This window comes from Vanellus vanellus (genome assembly GCF_965231255.1).
Source record: "Vanellus vanellus genome assembly, chromosome: 2".
In the NCBI taxonomy this organism is placed as follows: Eukaryota; Metazoa; Chordata; class Aves; order Charadriiformes; family Charadriidae; genus Vanellus; species Vanellus vanellus.
Genome location: NC_138906.1, coordinates 52,495,139 through 52,515,002, shown reverse-complemented (window position 1 = coordinate 52,515,002; position 19,864 = coordinate 52,495,139). Strand labels below are relative to the sequence as shown.

The 19,864-nt window shown below is 38.5% G+C and overlaps 1 protein-coding gene across 1 annotated transcript in view; it reads left to right on the top strand.

The window, feature by feature from the left end:
* CNTNAP2 (contactin associated protein 2) overlaps positions 1–19,864 on the top strand; it is a gene marked incomplete at both ends in the record, with an annotated part of 1,160,915 nt that overhangs the window by 1,089,720 nt on the left and 51,331 nt on the right. The window contains one exon of the mRNA XM_082479539.1: positions 4,776–4,869. Within this exon, the coding sequence (XP_082335665.1) occupies positions 4,776–4,869 (94 nt within the window). The remainder of the gene's footprint in view (positions 1–4,775; positions 4,870–19,864) is intronic.

Sequence of the window (19,864 nt, the reverse complement as noted above, 5' to 3'; positions counted from 1 at the left end):
ACTAAGGTGATGTAGGCATTATATTTGTCCTTGTATTGATATGTCTGTTAATCTCAGGACTCCTGTCAAGATTACTTTTATTATCTAAGTGAACAGTAATTTAAAAGAAATAGCATTTTATTGAACTTCTGCTTAAATCCGAGCAACTTCAGATAAAGACAGTCTGCCTGGCGTGACGTGACTTGAGAACTGAAACTGCAAGTTCCTCAAAAACTTCCATCTGCTTTCATCTGTGTAGTGCTCAAAGCCACACTATGTGTTTATATTAAGCTCAAACGAAATTAATGAGTTTTTAAAGAAAAGTAACTGTAATGAAAAATCTTAAATATAATTTAAAACCTATAATTTAATACAAATTCATGACACCAACCTCTTTGTATGCAGAGCTTCTATTTAATTTTCATTAAATAATGTAATATCTTTTTTCAAATATCATTTGACGCGAGTAATTCCTTTTTTATTATGTGCCTTATATTAAATTGATAGCCTAGTATTTCATACAAAGACTGCAGGCTGCTCAGTTCCAGCTGCTCACACTTGAGCACCCACTGGATGGCAGTCACGTACAACTTAGGAAAGTCTTTAGCTTGGTCCTTTAACTCACTGACCTAAAAAATCCTGGGTTAAGTGCCTCTAAAAAATAAAAGTCATCTTTTATTAGATAATGCTATTTTAGAACAAAGGCAAGCCATAAAAGCAAGCGGACAGAAATCTCACTATTGCTTCGCTTTTGTCTGGTGGTGCCCCACTTCGTTTCGGGTGCCAGGATTAGAGAAGGGGGTAGCTGAAAGCTGGCGGCGGGAAGCAGCGCAGGCGTCCCCCGTGGGACAAGAGATGCCAGAGCTAGCAGTGGAGGGGGAGCTGGCTCCATTGCTCATCAGAAATGCTTGCCCCTGCTGATGGCAAGGCCAGGAAATCAGTATCAACAGTTTTTAAATGGAGATTTATGTCAACCAGGAATCAAAACAACCCAGAACTTCAAACAGAGTCGTTCAACCCTTAAAACGATCCATAACTGAACCCATCCTGAAGTCTTTTCCTTGACGGCAACGAGACCTGAAAAATATATTTGGGTAGGTAGATTCAGTGATCAATTCAGCACAAAAGGTCAGTTAAAAACAAATACCTCTAAGCGGGAAACTGTCTGTATCTGTTGTGATACAACACAGCGTTAGAGTCTCCTTGCTGCCATCCCTGGCTCCCACGCGCAGGGGGATCTTTTGCCTCTGCACCAAGATGGTATGCTCTGCCATGCTCAAGGGGAAACGAGGTCACTGGAAGTATTTTATTTTATTTTATTTTTCAATCTGGCCAAGATCACTGCTAACTAAATTGTTCCAAGGTGGGGGGAAGAGGGGACACGCCTGCTCGTATCTTTGAGTCCTTTTTGGCTGCACGGTTTCACCGCCGGCGTGCCCTGTACGCCCTGCTGCAGCCCCTCTCTTTGAGCTTCGCCACAAAAGTCCCACTGGAGGACTCCAGTGTGCAGGTACGCGTACGGGTCTGCCTCTGCCTCCCTGCTGTGATTGTGGAGGGATTTCCCAGAGGAATCAGAAAGAAAGGTGGGGGAGGGAGAGGGCAAGAGCACTGCTAGTTCCTTGGCCTTTGCTCCCCTGCCACAGCACTGGCACCATCCCTCTTTCCAGAGGTGGGCAACACGTGATCACACACCAGTTTGAAGGATTTGGTGAAATACAGTAACATTATCTTGGGATCGTTGTCATAGCATAATGGTATATTTTTAACTTATTTTAAATGTGAGCGCCATTACGCATTTTTGCCAAGAAAGGCAAAGTTGGAGAATTGTAGCTGGCAGAACAGGGTGAGGTTTGCAATGCTGTTTGGTCCCCAAAGGATTTTCCACCATGGCCTCATAAGAGCTTCTTAGCATATATAGCATGTTTCATTACCTGAACTACAAAACCTAAGCTTTGGGTGATAGGGTGATATACTAGATATTCTGGGCCCAAATTATAGAGCAACTTAAAAATAAAAACCGAGACCTCAAAGCTGCTGTTGTACTGTGTGGGCAGGAGGCAGCCTTGCAGGAAACCTCTGTTGCAAAGAAACAAACTATAGCTTTAGGTAGCTAATATACTGACTCCCTTTTAATCCATTATGGACCAGCCTTTCCACATCCTGAACACTAACTGAAGACAAAGGGAATTTCACCACACCACAGCTGGCAGGATTTCATATTCTCTATTTGTGCGTGTAAATTCTCACAGTGCTTCATCATTTAAATTGACTTTTCATTTTCAGGTGTGTCCTGCAGACACAATTAGCATTCTCAGTTAGAGGCAGCCTGTACATTAGGCAGGAATGACTTTTTTATTACTTGTTCCTAATATTTACTGTGATAATGGACACCTGGACCATAGCTACAGCTCTAGGATACCCACAATACATTGATAAATGAAATGATAGATTGATAAGAACTATTATGATTTATTAGTATCTTATCGGGTTAGTGATGATCTGATCAACCCTACTGCTCAGATTCCAAGTCACAATAAAAAGAAATATTTAAAAATTGCTCCAGATTGGTTTTGGAAAAGGAAGAACTTAAATGTTGATGATGTTGGCAAATACCACTGTACGTGGTAGTACATTGCATTATTATATCAGAGTTACTTCAGCATATTTTAAGTCATACATATAAAAGGAGAACCTAGAAGATTAATCCTGTGCAATCAGAATGTATCAGAAATAATTCCACTGCAGGCAAAGAAGTTACATGAGGTTAAAGTCTTGGCCTATGAGAGGCTGGAGGATCAGGGGTTTGTGGGTCAGTCTTTTCACCAATCTTTTCCTGATAAGCCTCTTTGAAGTCTATACCTTTAGTTTAACAACCATACTGGCAAATACCATAACAACTCTGAGACCTGATCCGAGCCATTCCTATTTGTCTTCTGAAATAAGAAGGGAATGTTTTGTTCACCTGATACGCCTGCAGCTCCTATTGACAAAGAGTCTGACACTTGTGATGTTGGATTATGGAATGATGATTTCCCTTCCACCAGGGAAACCAATAGCAAGCATTTAACTGGAGTTTGTACTCAGTAGGACCTCCTGTGGTTAAGGTTGAGAACTGCTTTGTATTTTGATTCAGTATTTGCTTGACTACACCCTTTCAAAAATAACTCTTTTTTATTTTAAATTATATAAGTCTATCTTTAGGAAAAATATGTATTTCTGCTATTAAAAATCTGAGAAAAGCTGTTCAAGATACTGTGAACAAACTGAAACTTCTTACTTTCTGAGTAAGAAGATGGAATTATGTATTTCCACATATTTAGCTCAAAAATCTACAGTCTAAAATTGGGAGCTGGCCAATAGTCATGCTCATAAACATTGATGGCCAAATTTTAAATAATCAATGTGCGAACTGGTTATGGTCAATTAAAAATAATTTCTGAACATGAGCATTTGCTAGACCTCTTTTGGCATCTGCAGGGAACTTTTTCACTCTCCATCTATTATGTATATACACTTCTCTTGGGGTTTTATGGGGCAGTATAAGACTGGAGCCTTCTTTTCCAGTTATCATAGTTTTTTGAGATGATTGCCTCCACAGTTTCATGAGTATGACATTAGTAAGCTTTCTAAGTAATGAGCTCACGAAATTCTGGGGTATAATGGGATTCAGCCAATCAGTTCTATGCTATCTGCCATTTATTTCCTTTTAACTACTGCAGTATCATTAAAGCAAACTAATCCAAGATAATAATATTTTGAAATTAGAAATACGGCAAAAAAGATATGTGAAAAAATGGTATGCCCTTTAGCATTGCGGTTTCTCCAGAATTACTTTTGCAATCTCTTATACCCTGCGAAGTCTTAAATCACAGAGTTTCTACCTTGTTTTGTGCCAAGGTAAGGCCAGAATAAAATAAATAACTGTTGTTCTGCCCTCTTAAAGCCTGCATAATAAACACATAAAGCCAAGAAAATAAATAACAACAGCAAAGATAGAAATTCACCTCAGTTACATTTATGAAATGTGAACATCAAAACTCTACTGAGTTGTATTGTACTATCTTAATAGTGCTATTGCTAAGCATAGGCAATTTGTTTTCTTCCTCTCTCTTCACATTTTTCTTTTAAAAATTATGGACAAAATATGCGTATATAATGTGATTCTTGTGCCATATCAGGGACAATATGAGTTTCCTATAGATTACGCTATTTAGCTAAGTTGGTTACTCATTAATTTGTGTCTTAGGTTTCACTAAGTGTCACCACAATTAAGTTGAACAACATTTTCGACAACAAAATAATAAAGGTGAAGTACAAAAATGTATGTCTTATTAATTTATGACTTTTCTGAGACAAAAGGAGAATGGCCAACACCTACATTAGTCTCAAATTCTCAGCTATTCTCCTGTGGGCAAAGCATGTAAATCTAGCTTTAGCAGTAACATAGGTCCCAAATCTTGCATTAAAATAATAAGCTGTTTTATTGTTGATGTTGACACTGTTGTTAATTTTAGCAATTATATTGAAGCACACAAGCAAAAGCTGAAATGATTCTGTAGCAACCAGGACATACAAATGTCCGATACAGGTAATTTTCAGTCCTTGGGAACCTTGGAAATAGCAGATATGGAAGAACGGGTATTAACTGTTACCTTTCCTTTATCAAAATGAAAGCAGAGCACATCAGACAGGGTCGTAAGTGGTGGCATAAACTCTATAAAGTAGACCTGATTCAGTAGCACTGTAAGAAGGCAGATCAGTTGAAAATGCTCATCATTTCTTTTCTCTTCCCCCAGCTTGATCACTATCCTCCAACAAGTTACAGCCTGCCAACAGCGTCTGACACTCAGTTCAATTCCCCGAAGGCCCTGTTCCTAGGAAAAGTTATAGGTAAGATTTCATTGCATACCTGCTTATTCTATTAGGTGGTTTCAGAGAATACTGAAAACTGTAAGCACATGGGACAATTATATGTGTCGTGCAGCAGGACACTCGCTGGACATGTCTTTCTTGACTAGAAGTTGGTGATACTGGAGTTATACCTAATGGAAGGGTTATGTTCACCTTGTCACGTAGGCTGATGTGCACACAAATAAGTGATTGCCTGATGCATGGAAAAAAACAGATACAGGTAAAGAGACGCTTGTATTTATGCAGTTTCGTTACCCTCTAGGTGTTAGGTGGCGGAAATACAAGGAAATCATTGAGACCTCTGCTTCTATGAGGAGATATTGAAGTTATTTTAAATCATATCTTCCACTGTGAAGTTATCATATGTTTTATACAATGCCTTTATCCATGCAGTCAGGCTTCTTATCCCAGTGGCATAATTATACTTCATCAATCTGGCAAAACTGCCACTCTCTGATAGTGAGGCCCCCTGCCAAGGTCCTTTGGAAGTCTGTAACACCTACAGCAACGCTCATCTATACATTTTCCATCCTTTTTATGGACCTCATCGTTATTTCCCAGTGCAGCAGCTTCCCGGCCAGCTCCCCAGCTGAACGCAAAAGTCAGTAGAGGTGCATCTTAAACTGTCTTGGCCCCACTTTTGGGCCATCCTACTTTCCATTGTTTAATTTTTCCACTACTGGCATCTTACATGAAATTCCAGGGTTACTCACTTGAGGAATCAGTTGTTCCCATGTCATTTACAGCTTTTGAGGAGGGCTTTTTCCCTTTTTCAGAGATAAGAGGGTATTGATATCATTTCCTGTAAGTGCTTTGTGCAGGGATGTGGTTGCTTGAACTGCAGCGAAGCGTTTAATCCAGAAAATTGTAAAATTTTCTTTGTTTAGTGGTGCAAGGCAGTAATCAGTGAACCCCGTGCACTGATTTTTGAAGTGGAAAAGCAGTTGACCACATAGCTAATGTGACTTTTTGAAGATACGCTTTTCCATTTGTTTCATTTTTAAAATTTAACGCGTGGAACTTTTGTGAAATAGGAAACAAAAAGCCTTTAACATGGTTGGTAAGCAAGAGAGACGTGAACTGTTGTCTGGTACCCTCCAAGTCAGTTCTGTAGATAATACAGAAGACAATGTGGCTGGATTTTGGCAAGCCTCTGGAAACCGGGTGCATTCCCACCTCACCGCACTGTATTAGGGCGGTTGGGTCTGAAGCTGACTGTCCGCCTCAGCCAGGCTGCCGGCCTCTGTATACATAAAGTGAGGAGACGAAGGACTTCAGGTGGAGCATTCAGCAGCTGGAATAACGCTGCAGGCAAGGAATGGGGCTTGAGTCTTTCCTGCCATGTTATTGTGAGCAAAAATACCAGCTACAATTCACTGAAGAGTGTTGCAGTGTCTATCTCCCGTGATGGATTCATTGCCAGCGAGGTTCTGTTTCCTTTGAGATGGCAGCTCTCTGTATTGCCTCATTTGTCTAAGAAACTACCGCAGTGTGGCAGTACTGCATCCACACCTCAGTCTTCTAAATAAGCTTACCTTTTTTGAATAGTTGTTTGGATCCGGCTAAAACCGGCGCTTTCTCGGCCATTCTAATCAGGCAATGCTTTGGATGAGGCTCAGCCAGGTGTGTGTGAGAGAGAATAGAGATAGGCGTACAACAGAGAAAATACTGCAGAGTAAGAGAGAAATAAAGAGAATGAAGGGAAAGAAAAGGACAATTCCTAAAACACAAAGCAAAACAATGCACTGTACGCTGTGGTGTGAAAAGAAAAAATGGAAGAAACACAAAATGAAAGAGAAAGCAAGAAAGAGTTTAGGTGAAACCATGACATAGATAGGAGGTTTAGTTTGGTTCTTTCTGAGCTGAATTTTTGAACACGGTCATAGCATTACAAAATCAAAGTCCGCTCAGCTGCCTCCCACATAACCCCATGCCCAAGTGCCCTGTTTTTTTGCTGAGGTTAAGTACTCCCATGCTGAAATTTTCTTTACACATTCTTGGAGAACAAAGGGGTTGAAAGAACTGAGCAGCTCAGATGGTCCATGATACAACCATTCATGTCTAGGATACTTGTTTCAATATTGGCAGTGACTGAAAGGCATAACCATTTCAGAGGTCCAGATAAAATGAGTTATCGACCCAGTTCTGTCCCTGCAGATCTAAACCCACAGCACCTCACATTTACCTCATTTGCAAGAAGTCATGTGTCTGGCTGAAAATAGAGTTTTAAGTATCCTCTGACTCTCTCAGTTGGATCCTACCAAATGAAAATTGAAGCTTGGTAATAGAACAATATCTGTATTCTGCCTAGTAATATCAAGTGCTTGATCATAGAACTCACTGGACTTTTTCAGAATAAAGACATGTAAGAAAAAAAAATTAGCAGAAGTCAGTGAATACAAACTGATTTTTTATTTTAAAAGGAGTAAGAAAAGTTTTAAATATCTGGGACCTTTCAATTTATATTCCTCTCACTCTTTTTAAGTAGGGGAAACTGACCAGAGCAATTAAAAACAAGTTCCAAATCTAGAATTTCAAAGAGTAAACATAGTCTTGATGATATCTCTACAATAAATGCGTATGGTACACTTGAAGATTGTCATGAGGAAACATAAAGCAATCACATCTGTCACTGATGCCCACCTTCGACTCATCTGCTAGCTTCAAGTTTGGCAACAGGCAAAGGTCTTGGGATGCCCTGAGGGAGTAATTTGTGGATAGGTTATATTTCTGGTTTCCTGTGCTGCTTGGTGATTTTAAGCCTCGGACAACTGCTTCCCTGTTTCCGAAGATGCTATTTGTCATCCAGTCTTACAAACTGCATCATGCATTTGTTACATGTTGTATGTCCTATGATCCCTGGGATTGATTACTTCATATTTTAACAGCATAGGACTTTATTAGCATGGTTGGGAATATGATTCTTTTGCTTCCTCTTCTCTGCTTCTGTTGTTGTCTTTGCAAAATATGATATTTTCTTAAGTGCAAGAGCAAATCAGTAGTAAAGAAACAACATAAAAAAAAAAAATCTGTTCTTTCTGCCAAAGAAATATTGAAATTATCTGCAAAGACACAGATTTTCTGATGTAAAATTGTTGTGCGACTGACCGTGTCTGTTGATCAGCTTTACTGTGCCACTCTGAAGAGTAACACTGAATGAGGGAAGAGCACAGTTAACACGGTTACACGAGCGCAGCAGTGTGAAGGGCAAAGTAGATGCAGAATCCAGTGTCTTTAAAGCTTCTAATTGTCACATCATACTGGCTAGGCATATGTCAGTGGACCAGAGGGATTAACACCAACAGAAGATCTGGACACATAAATCAAGTTACCATTTGTACCCACTTGCAATTACGTGCTCTAAATGAGCAATACGAGTGTAGCCTCCTATTTCCCTGCTAGTCTGTCATCGGTTGCATTCAGTTACTGTTGTTCCCATGCTATCCAATTCTTACTTGTCATCAAAATGAACGCACAGCCCTATTTCTAAAGACAGATGGCTTTTTGAAGAGCACCCTGGAACAATCTTACTAAGAAACTGATCTTCCGCCTGTCTTATTTCCATTTTTATTAGGGCTATTTACATAGGAGCAGCCGTTTCTGCTACAGCTGTGCTTGCTGTGATAGCTCGTCTGTTGCCAGTCAGAAATGATCACTGGTACAACACCTACCACAATGCAACACCACTCTCTGCTCTAGGTGTTACAACAATATGGCTGATTAATAAAATGGTGACGAAATGGATCCGCGCCTTGTAACTGTTCATAATGTTTTCTGTAGAGCAGGAGGGTCAAATCAGGAACAAAAAGAAATGATTGAATTGCAGTTGTAATCAGGGAGCAGTTCTTCTTCTTTAAGTTGAGGTGTATTGTGCTTTCTTGAAATAATTTCCAGAAAATGCAGCTGTTCGCTGGCTTGAAAAACACTAATATAAAATATTTTTAGCCTTCTGGGAAACTGAAGGTAAAGGCATTCAGTATATAATTCTTACCCAGGGAAAAGGGATTATGATTTGAGTTATAAATAAAGCTGAAGGAGACAACGAATGAAAAATCCTGTTTTATGTTAATGTATAGTAATAAAAATAATAGCACTAGACAAATGCAGGATTTTATGAAAAAGAAGGGAATTGTTAATGTTTCAAGGAAGTTCTTTAATTTGTTATTTAAACATACTTAGGCTTTGCTGGGTGACACAGACAAGGTAAGAGGGAAAAGCTGGCTATCTGGATGACCAGCTATAAAGAGAAAAAAACAAAAAGTAGAGAATGTGACAGAAAGGGTTATGTGTCACAGTTCAGATCTGAATCCACGTTTTCATTTAGGCTGCAACTTGAGACTCATTACTGAGATAGAATAGATCAGAGGTTTGATTTTCCCTATAAGTGTAATGGTTTTGGATGCAATGTTCAGGTTTGTCTTCACATCCCTTTTCAAGACTTACACCAATTTCTGTTACGGGAACTTACTATACAGGGAACTGATGTCATAGCCTGTACTTTATTACTGAAATGGAGTATTTCTTTGTGGTTTAATATGCATTTATAAAGAATTAGGTACACATAATTAAATATGATTTTGTAAAAGTATCGTTCTGGTGAGCAGAAATAATTTGAGAGTTTGGTAACAGGCTGTTTGATTGAGCCCAGAAACACCGAGATCAGACAAGAGTTGCTCTTGAGAAAGTGGCAGGGACGTAAGCAAAATGTGCTCCTTGTCTATTTTCCATCTCCACCAACCACTCCAAAACAAATGATACCATTTCAAAAATACTCGCATGTCTACTTGGAAACAAATAACATAAGACACCTATAACACACACAGATTACCAGTTTCAGAACTGACAGCTGTCCCTGCAGCTCATCTCTGCAGGTTCCATTTATGTCTCTGCCTTACCCTAGTGCTCCTCAGGTACTTCCAGTAAGAGTAGGAAAAAGGGAAATACCTTTCAGGTCTGCCTTCCTTCTTAGAAAAGCAGCTGCCACCACTCTACAACTAAAGAGAGATCCTGGAAATCAAACTCAGGGGCCTAGAGTCTTTTCTGAAAAGGGGATTTCTTAAAGAAGAAGAGGTAGAAGGTCCATTTCTAGATATGGTATTTCCCTGGTGTCAGTGAAAGGATTTTTTATTGTTCCCTGGACAAAATTTCTCTCTTTATTTACCGGTGTGCGTGGTGAAAATAAAAACTGGTCAGGAGGCATTTCTCTGGATTCATTGTGACGTTCACTGCCTTGGACTGGTGGGAGGTAAGACCGGTTTACATCTAGCCAAGTAATTAGGTTCAAGCACGCAAAGGAGAGAACATAGAAAATCTTCACAAAAAGGAGGAGATAAATGACATTATTTGCATGGCTTAGCTAAGGTATAGAAATGGGAACTGCTTTTTTTCTTGCATGGCATCTCTCCACAAATACGTACTCAATAATAGGAGGCAAAAGTTTTTGATCCTTTGAATGACCAGCAGGGACAACGGCAATTTTTCTGAGCTGTAATCATTCTTTACTACTAAATAAGACACTCTTTTCCACGGAACAAGCCTGGGAGTTTAACGCTTCACCACTTCTAGCTGAATAACAGAAATTACCTAAAATTTAATTCATCCTACTGAAAACATTAGAGACTTTCAAAACCAATTTCAATGTCCATGTTTCCACACAACTAGAGATGGTTATCACTTAGAGGGTTTGTTTCATGCCAAGGAAGTCTAAACCCATTCATGTCTTTGAGAACATTTACCATCATTGAAAAGGAGTGTTTCCTAGCCTTGATAAAAAAAATCTGTAAAGGATTTGGGCACTGTCATCACTGGTGCTCAGTTTTGGTATACTGCTTGACACTGACATAATATGATATGAAGTGAATGTTAATCAAAGAAATCATCAAACCAAATACCGGCTTAGAATTAGGTATCTGATACCCGAAGGTACTTGTTCAGCTCTTAAATTGGATCCTAGAAGATAATGCAGAGCTGTATGTATGAATAATCTAAATGTATTCTTCTACTGCACATCTTTGACATGTATCTACTATTACCTCATTATCATAATGAGGCAATCACCTCATTATATATATTACCTGTGTAGCAGTCAGGGCTCTGCAGCTTGAGCTTGCTCTGTGGCTCTCCTTCATTTTGCAGCGTAGATAGATAATCTGAGTGGAGGGTAGCTCAGCCTACTCTTACTGCTAATGAGCAGAAAATAGAAAGCATGCAATAAATTCATCCAGTAACTTACTTCAAAGTACCTACCTGCTACTTCATTTCTGAGTTACCAGTGTTACCATTCAGTATTGTAATTTCAGGGAGAATGCATACGTATATTGTCATATTAGGAGCCCTCCTGCTACAGTAGCAGTTGAATAGTAAAGATGTGCTTTCCCCTCCATAAGTCACACATTAATTTTCATACAAAAATATAACATCTGGACAATTTTCCTTCTCATCCTCCTGTATAATAGCATCAACCTGGTTGAAACTTCTCTAGGATTTAAAATTGCCTACCTCTCTGACCTCAGATCAGTCTATCTGTCCGTATCTCCTCCCACTAATTTTTCACTCCAACCCTTCAGGTCATTCTTCATCTCTCCACCCCTATCCTGTACTTTGTAGCTGGTGGCTGCCCTTTCACTTGCTTATTGCACTATTGTCTGTAAAAAGACTTCACTGATTATTAGTCTTCAAGCCTTCTGTGGGCATTCAACAGCTTGAGAAGGTCAGCTGCCTTTTTTTTATTTCGTGCTCTTCTAGCATGCATACCAGCCTGTAACAGGATGCAAGAGTCTCCTAGTTCCTAAATTATAAAGTTCTTTTCCTTTATGTTTTAAGATGTCTCAGAAAATTGTTTCATAGAAATTGCTCTACAGAGTCCTGTGAAAAAAAAATAGTCCCATTGCTTTACAGTTCTTTCCAAAGTTTGTATCTTTTGGCTCCGAGATTGTAAAGACATTTAATTTAGTTAGTGCCATTTTGAACAGAGTATTTGCAGAAGTCTTATCTGACATTCAAACCCATGTGATAACACTATTTAAATGTAATGGAATAAAATGAAAACTTAAATTTCAGTAATTAGAGTGACCTTTTCCTAGCTTCTGTATTTTATTAAGGTGGCATATCTTAGTTATACAACTTTTCCCTACCACAGGCAGAGAGGAACAATTTCACCTGTACTGTGTAATATCTAGTACTAATTATTTTCAAATGCAGCTTGCTTTAAAGGGTCAAAGAGCAGAACTTAACATTACAAGGTCACCAAGGGCATCAATGAAAACTGCTGTTGGCTCTATAAAATTATAATGGAATAGATAGCAAAATCAGAGAGCTAAGAGCACCTCCAAGGCTTGTAAATCATAAAACAAAGTGATGCACAATCTAAAAATTGAAAGCCAAAGGTATACCTGAAGTGGAAAATGAGAGCATGTTATAATTTTCCTCCAAATATACTTGAAGGAAAAACTGAAAATCAGAATAGATCTCCCCTAAAATATTAAAAAGGCAGAATTGGAAAAAAAATCTTTACTAGGCCAGCGCACAAGTATTTAGATTTTATATTATTTTCCCTAACAAGGGCAACTTTGCCCATGACTCCAGATTGAAAACAATCAAAAATAATACGAATATGCACCCATATTTTGATCAGAAATGGCTGTATAAATATTCATTGTGGCCAGATTATTTTAGTTGGGGGTGTAGATTATATACATGCCGTTACTTGTAAGGACAGGTAAACAAATTATGTCTAATATAAAACTCACTCATTGTTTGACAATTGAAAAAAATTTCTGCTTTAATCTGACACTTCTTTCACAGTGAAGGCAGTGGGGGAAATAATCAGAACAAAACAAGTCATAGCCTGACAAAAATATTGAAATTAAAACTCATTTTTTGGTCAGGTGAATGATAATTTCCCAAGATATTGTGTGCCTCTGACTCTGTGGTCTGACTCAGAGAGACTATCAGGCAGACAAAGAGAAGTGGCTTGTGTCCCTTGTTTTGGAGGATCACTGGGATCAGGTCAACCTTCTCCCTCAACAATTGTCCTAGTTTTCACTCCTGTCAGTAATAATTTGAGGTTGCCCATGTCCTCTACCAATCTGCAATGGTCTTTTATGCCAAAAGTACCAAAGGTCTCACAGATCCCAGAGAAAGTTTGCTCAGATTGCTGGAGGACCTGGGAAACACGAGGGTTGTGAGAGTTTCTGGGGTATGAACTCGACAGGAATTTCATGGTATGTGCTACCGTGCCTGAAATAATGAACCCCGAAAGGAGAGGAGAACCATTGCCCCTAGAAAAGTGCTGCACCAATGCACCTTTGCACATTGGGCCTCAGAGCTGCCTTAGGTCAGGACAGCTTTCATTCTCTCAAAGTCTGGACCTGTCCATGCAGATAGGTTTTAAGCTGTACAGCTTTGTAGGATTGAATTTATCTCAGTTCAAAGGCTCAGCACAAAATCTTTGCACTACTAAACCCTGGTTTAATCCACAGCCTTAAGTAGACCTTATATAGAATGTAAAGTAAGTCTATATTGCACTGCGGGTTTTGGCACAAGAAAATTTCCTGCTTTTTTGCATATGCATAATCAAGATACAGTAAAAGCAAACATGTTCTTCAAACAATATTAAGTAATGAATAAATGTGAAGAGAAGATAATATTTTTGTAGATACTTTACATAGAACTATAAATTCATAGGCTAAATTATTAATGGTGAATAATTTGCTCAATTCCCACTATCACAAAAAAAAAGAGGGAGGAAATAAATTATGGGCAGATAATTTAACATTTTCCTGTTAAGCCAGACCTTTGGCTGTAGGTTACTTTGCATTTCTTCTAAAGGAAATGGTCTTATTATTTAAATTACAGAATCAAAACCTAACCGATGTCCTATTTTTAAGTGTTTCTGCCTAGCAAATTTTAAAGCTATAGATATCCACTCTTTACATAAGCCCTTTCTGACAGGTACAGTAATGTATTCTCCATCTCCGTATTTCAAGGAACAGTTAAAATACTATTAGTTGCCATGGAGAAGGAGCTCATTCAGTAGAACAGTCGTTCCCTGTCCAATGGCTTCAGCTATGTCTGTGCTGTAGATAACAACAGGCATTGTAGTTGCATCAATGACCTCACTTAAAACTTGTCATAGCAATGTAGCTGTGATACCACCCAGCATGGACTGGTTGTCCTTGCTTATTTGCATGGTATAAAGGTGCGCTTAGGAGGAAGACACTGGGAATCAGTCACCCCAAACCCATCATTGCTCCTTGCTGCATCTCAGTCACCAATAACGGCCATTTCATTTACGGTGAAACATATTTCAGGTAAGTTTCAGAGTGACACAGTTTCCAGCTGAAACATGGCAGTCAGTCACCAAAGAGAGGAATGCGGGATCTTATCCCTTGCTGAAGGAAGGAGTTGTTTGCTAGCCAGTAAAATACAGGAGGTCTAGTCTAACAAGTAGGCCTTCATATATCGAAAAAAATGAAATAAATTGTTTTAATTTAATAATTCAGGTTGTTTTCTGGATCAGAAATTAATAGAATGATTTTTGGAGGAAAAGACAGAAACTGTCTGGACCCTCACAAGTCTTCAATGGGGACATCTACTATAACAGCTAAAATTTTTCACCAAGACCCAGGAATGATCTAAATTCATCGGAAAAGGCATGCATAGTGAAAGATGTTCCTGATTCTATGGTGGAAACCCTCTTTGCTGGTGTGTTATTTTATGGAGGCTTTGAAATGGTTCTGTCATGTCCCTTTTTTTTTTTTTTTTGTCTTAAAATATGGTATCTTATTTGAATAATAAGTTTTATGAAAACGTTAGCAGTTTCAAGATTATAACATTGTATAGTACTAGGGCAGTATAGTATAGCATAGTACAGTACAGTACTAGGGATAGCATTGTTTTTAAATAGCTTCCTCAATTAGATTCAGTGTTTTTCTACAGCACAGTCTATATCAGTAGTGTCTCCTTGTGTTGCAATGTGGTTGTTTATTCTGATATTAAATCTGACATGTTAGTAGCAGTGTTATGCCATTGACCATGACAGTTACTGATCCTTAGATTTACGTGCCATAATAAAACTCAATTTAATCTGCAATACAGTGGCTAGTTCATAAACACCTCATTTAAATGCAACCAGGAATAAACTCACATCTTTACAACTTTCTTTTTAGCGAAGCCTATTTCCTCTCCCATAAATGTACACCACTTTCCAGAAATCTCTCCTTTATGACTACATGAACTTACAAATCTATCTCGGTATTTCAGCTACTGAAATATCAGGGGTGTACTCTGCTTGCAAATTAAGCAGTTGAGTAAGGTTACACTCAACCTCCCACCAAAAGGTAATATTTTTGTTTTATTCAGTCTGATAGCAGGATAACATATACTGTCACTGGTTATGTTACTCTTTCCTATTTTTTGCTGTCTTCAGTGAGTGTTCAGAATTTTGCAAGTCCTCCTTGCTTTTTTATTTTTTTTGGAGAGGTTGTCAGCTGCCTCATTGTTATATGAAAATGCTTGTTGATCAACAAAATCTTCTCCTGATCCTTCTTCCCAGTTACAGAATCCAAGGCTTCACCCTAATACATACAGTTCTTCAGAAATGCCCAGAGAGATGAACATATTTATCATGGAGTGTCAGAAAAAACTGAATTGTTGAAAATATTCAAGCTAGAATGACACACCCTCTCACCAAACCTCTGTCTTTTAGAATAATTTGAAAAGGATTTCCTGAGCTGCAGTTAATGAGGCACCTCAGAAATACTGATACTGTGAGACATCTTCAGGGAAAATCACTACTGCAATTACGAGTGTAATTCATCAAGCTGTTGTATCACTCTCAGACAAATTTGAGGTGATTTCAGTTTAGCACCTTGAAAACATGTGCTTTCTTCACTCCCTAAATACTCAACATAAGATTAGCATAATTCCCAGCATCCTTTGGCTGATGGCAACCTCTAGGTGGTTTCTTGCTTCTGCGTTCTCATGGGATTCCATTCAAGACAGTCAATAACATGACAAATGAAGATGGGAATGGTCTACTATTGATGCATTAATTAGACCAAGAATTAGAGAGTCTTTTTCCATTTTTCATAGATGACATCTTGGATTTCCTGTAATTTAAACATAGACGAAAAGATACCAAACAATTTTCTTTTGGCTTAGGCAAACCCAAATATTATTTATTTTTTACAACTTAGTAACAACAGTTGAGTGCTTTCCTTTTCTGTTCCCCAATGAAATAAAAAAGAAGAAAAATATTCAAAAGCTTTATAAGCCATAGCAAATCTTGGAGCAGCAGTGCAGGATAAAGAATAGGCCACGTTCTCAGAAGACTGTAATGATTTTTTATAACATTTTTATTGCCTAATTATCTTTTTATCATTTTCCCCATGAAATCCTTTGAAGAAGCTTCTTGGGAAGGCATAAATGGCTACTAGAAAATGTCAAGTGCAAACTAACTTAAAACTTGCCAAACTATGTCTTTGTTATGACGTGGGACTTGTTCTCCCAATTACAAATGAACCCATACCAAAACACAAACCCCAAACACACCATGAAAGCTATTAGCTACCTTCGGTATCTAATACTTAATACTGAAGGTAAGACACAGGTGCTGTTATGTAAATATACTTCAGTGTCTATATTAATTCTTATATGCTATGTGTCACAACAATAGAAATCTGTGCATTTTTTAAGATGCTTTTTCTTTTTTTTTTCTCTAAAGAAATACACTTTTCCTAGTAGAATAGCTTTGCTCTGAGCCAAGAGCATTTTTTCTAGTAGTTCACAGTGATGTTTCTTTCCTCCTTCCTAATTCAGTGTGGCTTAGAGGCCCATCTGTTATTCATCTGTGTGAAATACAAAAGACCGGATAATAGAGTGGGACACTATTTTGCTGAAAGTTTCTCTGTGATCTCTAATGTTACTCTTAATGTTAATGGGGCTTTTTTCTGCTTTCATGCTTTAAATATGGACACACAGGTCACTGATAAAACTTAATGTAGTGAGATCTGTGATCTGTCAGGCTTAGAAATAATTTGAATTACCCTGAGTCACACAAACTGGTCTTACTTTGAGTGACTTCTACAGTCGACACGTTATTCACTATACATCCTAAAGAACCATTCTTGCTTTTGGACAATCCAATTTTATAGAACTTTTGGACAACGTATTTTTATAGAATTTAGGAAGTTGATAATGAAAAAAAATGTCTTTGTCACAGCACTCAAGAAGATGCTTTTCACTACTCAACTACTGCTGCAACCACTGGGAGACCCTTAAACTGGGAGTTCTTCCCTGATGTGTTAGAAAAAGGGATGAGAGAAAAGGAACTGCGTGCATTTGTACTTGGCTCTTGTTTCAAACAATAAAGTCTTAGATCTCTAGCATGTAATTAAAGAATTCAAAAGCATTTTTAAACTTTGGGGTTTTTCTGGAAAGCTCTGGAAATTGGTACAATGAAAACGTTTATGAACAGGGAGCGTTGAATATGGGTTTGGATAACCTTCATATTATTCAACTTAATTTCAAAGTTTAAAAGACAAGCTGTGAAAACTCCAGCCACCAATTAGAGGATTTAAAACTGTAATCTTCATGCAGTTGTCTCTAATGCCCTAGAATTCATGGGAAGATCTGTTTAGTTTAAGTTAATATTCCCCAGGATCTCATTTAAGTAGTATAGAAAGAAACTGGCAGTTGAAAGTCTCAGGTTTATACCTCAAATAGCATTTATGGATTATATGTAGGTTATTTTATTCTGTGTCCATCAGCTCTTCCACTCCTAACGTGGATGCAAAATTTCTCAGAGGTACTTGAAATGCTCATTGACTTTCTGAAACAAAATAATTGCTAAAATAACTAATAGGTTAAATTTAAATACAGTTTTCTTATGCTGTTTTAATATTAAAAGTTTCTTCTGAGGCTTTAATGTGTTAAAGAGGAACTCAGCAAAGAGTGTCTTGTACATATTGAACAAGAAAAGTAGGAAATGTTTACATATAGCAGTCAACAGCTACAATATATCTTGAGTTTGGCAAAGATCTATAAGTACTATTTGGAGGACTTGATTATAATGCAACCTATATTTTGATCAGTGATTCAGATAATAACAACGGTATCGTGTAGAAAGAACTGGTTTTCATACATATAAAGTAAGGTTCTTAGTTTTAGTCACAAGATATTAGATGTTTTTATTCCACATTTGATCACTGTATTTGAAAAATATTTAGTCAACGCAGAGGAAATATCAAGTGACAGTGATGACAAATTAAAAAGTTCTATAGTTTGTTTTTTTTTCCTACAAGAAACTTTAGCATTATCTCCACCTTAATATTCATCTGGATGAAGCAGACAGGCTTTTAACGCAGTGAAATTCATGACGGCAATCAAATCTCTCAAAACTGATCAAGTTTTGGAGAGTGAAGGTACCACGGTCAGAAAGTCAGCTGATGGAAGCTGTAGGAGCCCCCTCTGTCCTAATGGCCATGCTGAAAGGTGTACTCCTGCAGGGCGGTCCCTTCCATGGGGAGAGGCAGTAAGGGGATGTCAGCAGTGGAAACTTCAACTATGAAGAATGTATGGAGGTGAGAGCAGAAAGGAAGGGCAGGGAAGCAGCTCAGCAGCTGTGGCTGAGCTATATGGACACGGCTGGGCACCTGCCTGATGTCACCTTCCCATCATGGTTACCACATCACTGTCATTCTGTGCCTCTCCTGAGACTAAGTCCCATCTTGAAGGAAACCTGAAAATCACCATTGTCCCACCAGGGATGCAGAGGTGGCAGAAGAAACTGGGGTGGCTCACACAGTGGACTTCAGGAGAGCTAATGGCGCTGGGTAGGATGCTTCAATAAGGAAGTCACTAGCATTGTTAGCGGGGCCGGGAGGCTCTGCTAACCTTGCTTCCAATGTCTGAGCCAGCTCAAGTACCCCGGCTCAGTGCTGCTCCGTGCCGTGTGGCCTGTAGTCAAGTTTTCATGACGTAGATGGCTGACCTGCTTTCCTTTCTAGATCATTTTTTATAAATCATTTGTTGTTTGATCATTACATTTCAGCTCTTGGATATATTTCTAAACAGAAAAGTGATAACAGACATCTTTTGCTCTTTTTAAAGAGGGTAGCTCATCCATAATTTCCTGGTTTTTTCTGCTTGCAATATTATTAGCTTGCTCTAATACTGTCTTAGCCTATGCATTCAACAAGAAAATGCTTGCAGCACTCCTATTTATTTTAATAAACCATCTTTATGAATCAACGAAGGACAGGTTTCACGCATTGTAACTGTACCTCATCTGTAATAACTGGTTTTTTATTGTTGTTCTTCCTGTTTTGTCTTGAAAAACTGGTGTCAAAACACACTAGTAGTGATTTTCCTCAAATATTTGTGTTATGATGGAATCACATTTAAAAGCTAGTGCTTTTTTCAAGTATTTTCAAGACAGTTGTCACTCTTCTTCACATTATTACCTACATCCATTCAGCTAAAGACAAGCTTGGACCCTTGCATTCAGTAAATAATGCTACTCAATTATTTTCTCAGTTGCCTAGATCTATTTTTTCACTGGTGAAGTCATTCTTTTTCAATAAATCATTGTTGTCAGTTAAAAAGCCGATCAACACACAGTGCTAGGGTGTAAAGTGTTGAAACACTAGAAGAGATAGTGAAGTAAGAATTGCATTGGCACAGTAACCAGTACATTTGGAGAATGGGTCTGAGATTTAAAGAATTGCACCTTTTCACCATGATACTGAGGCTCTCTGCTGTCAAGGCTGCTTTTCAACTTCACTCCAGGGCACACCAGCAGCAAGACCCGAGACATTTTTGGGCAGCATCTCTTCTCTAGCCTCCGCCACTTCGCTCTTGGGCCCCACAGCCCTGTTGTGGAAAGGCACTGTGCCACAGCACCCTGCACAGACACTCACGGGCATGTCCACACGCAGCAAAGGAACCGACATGGCTATTTCACAAGGCACAC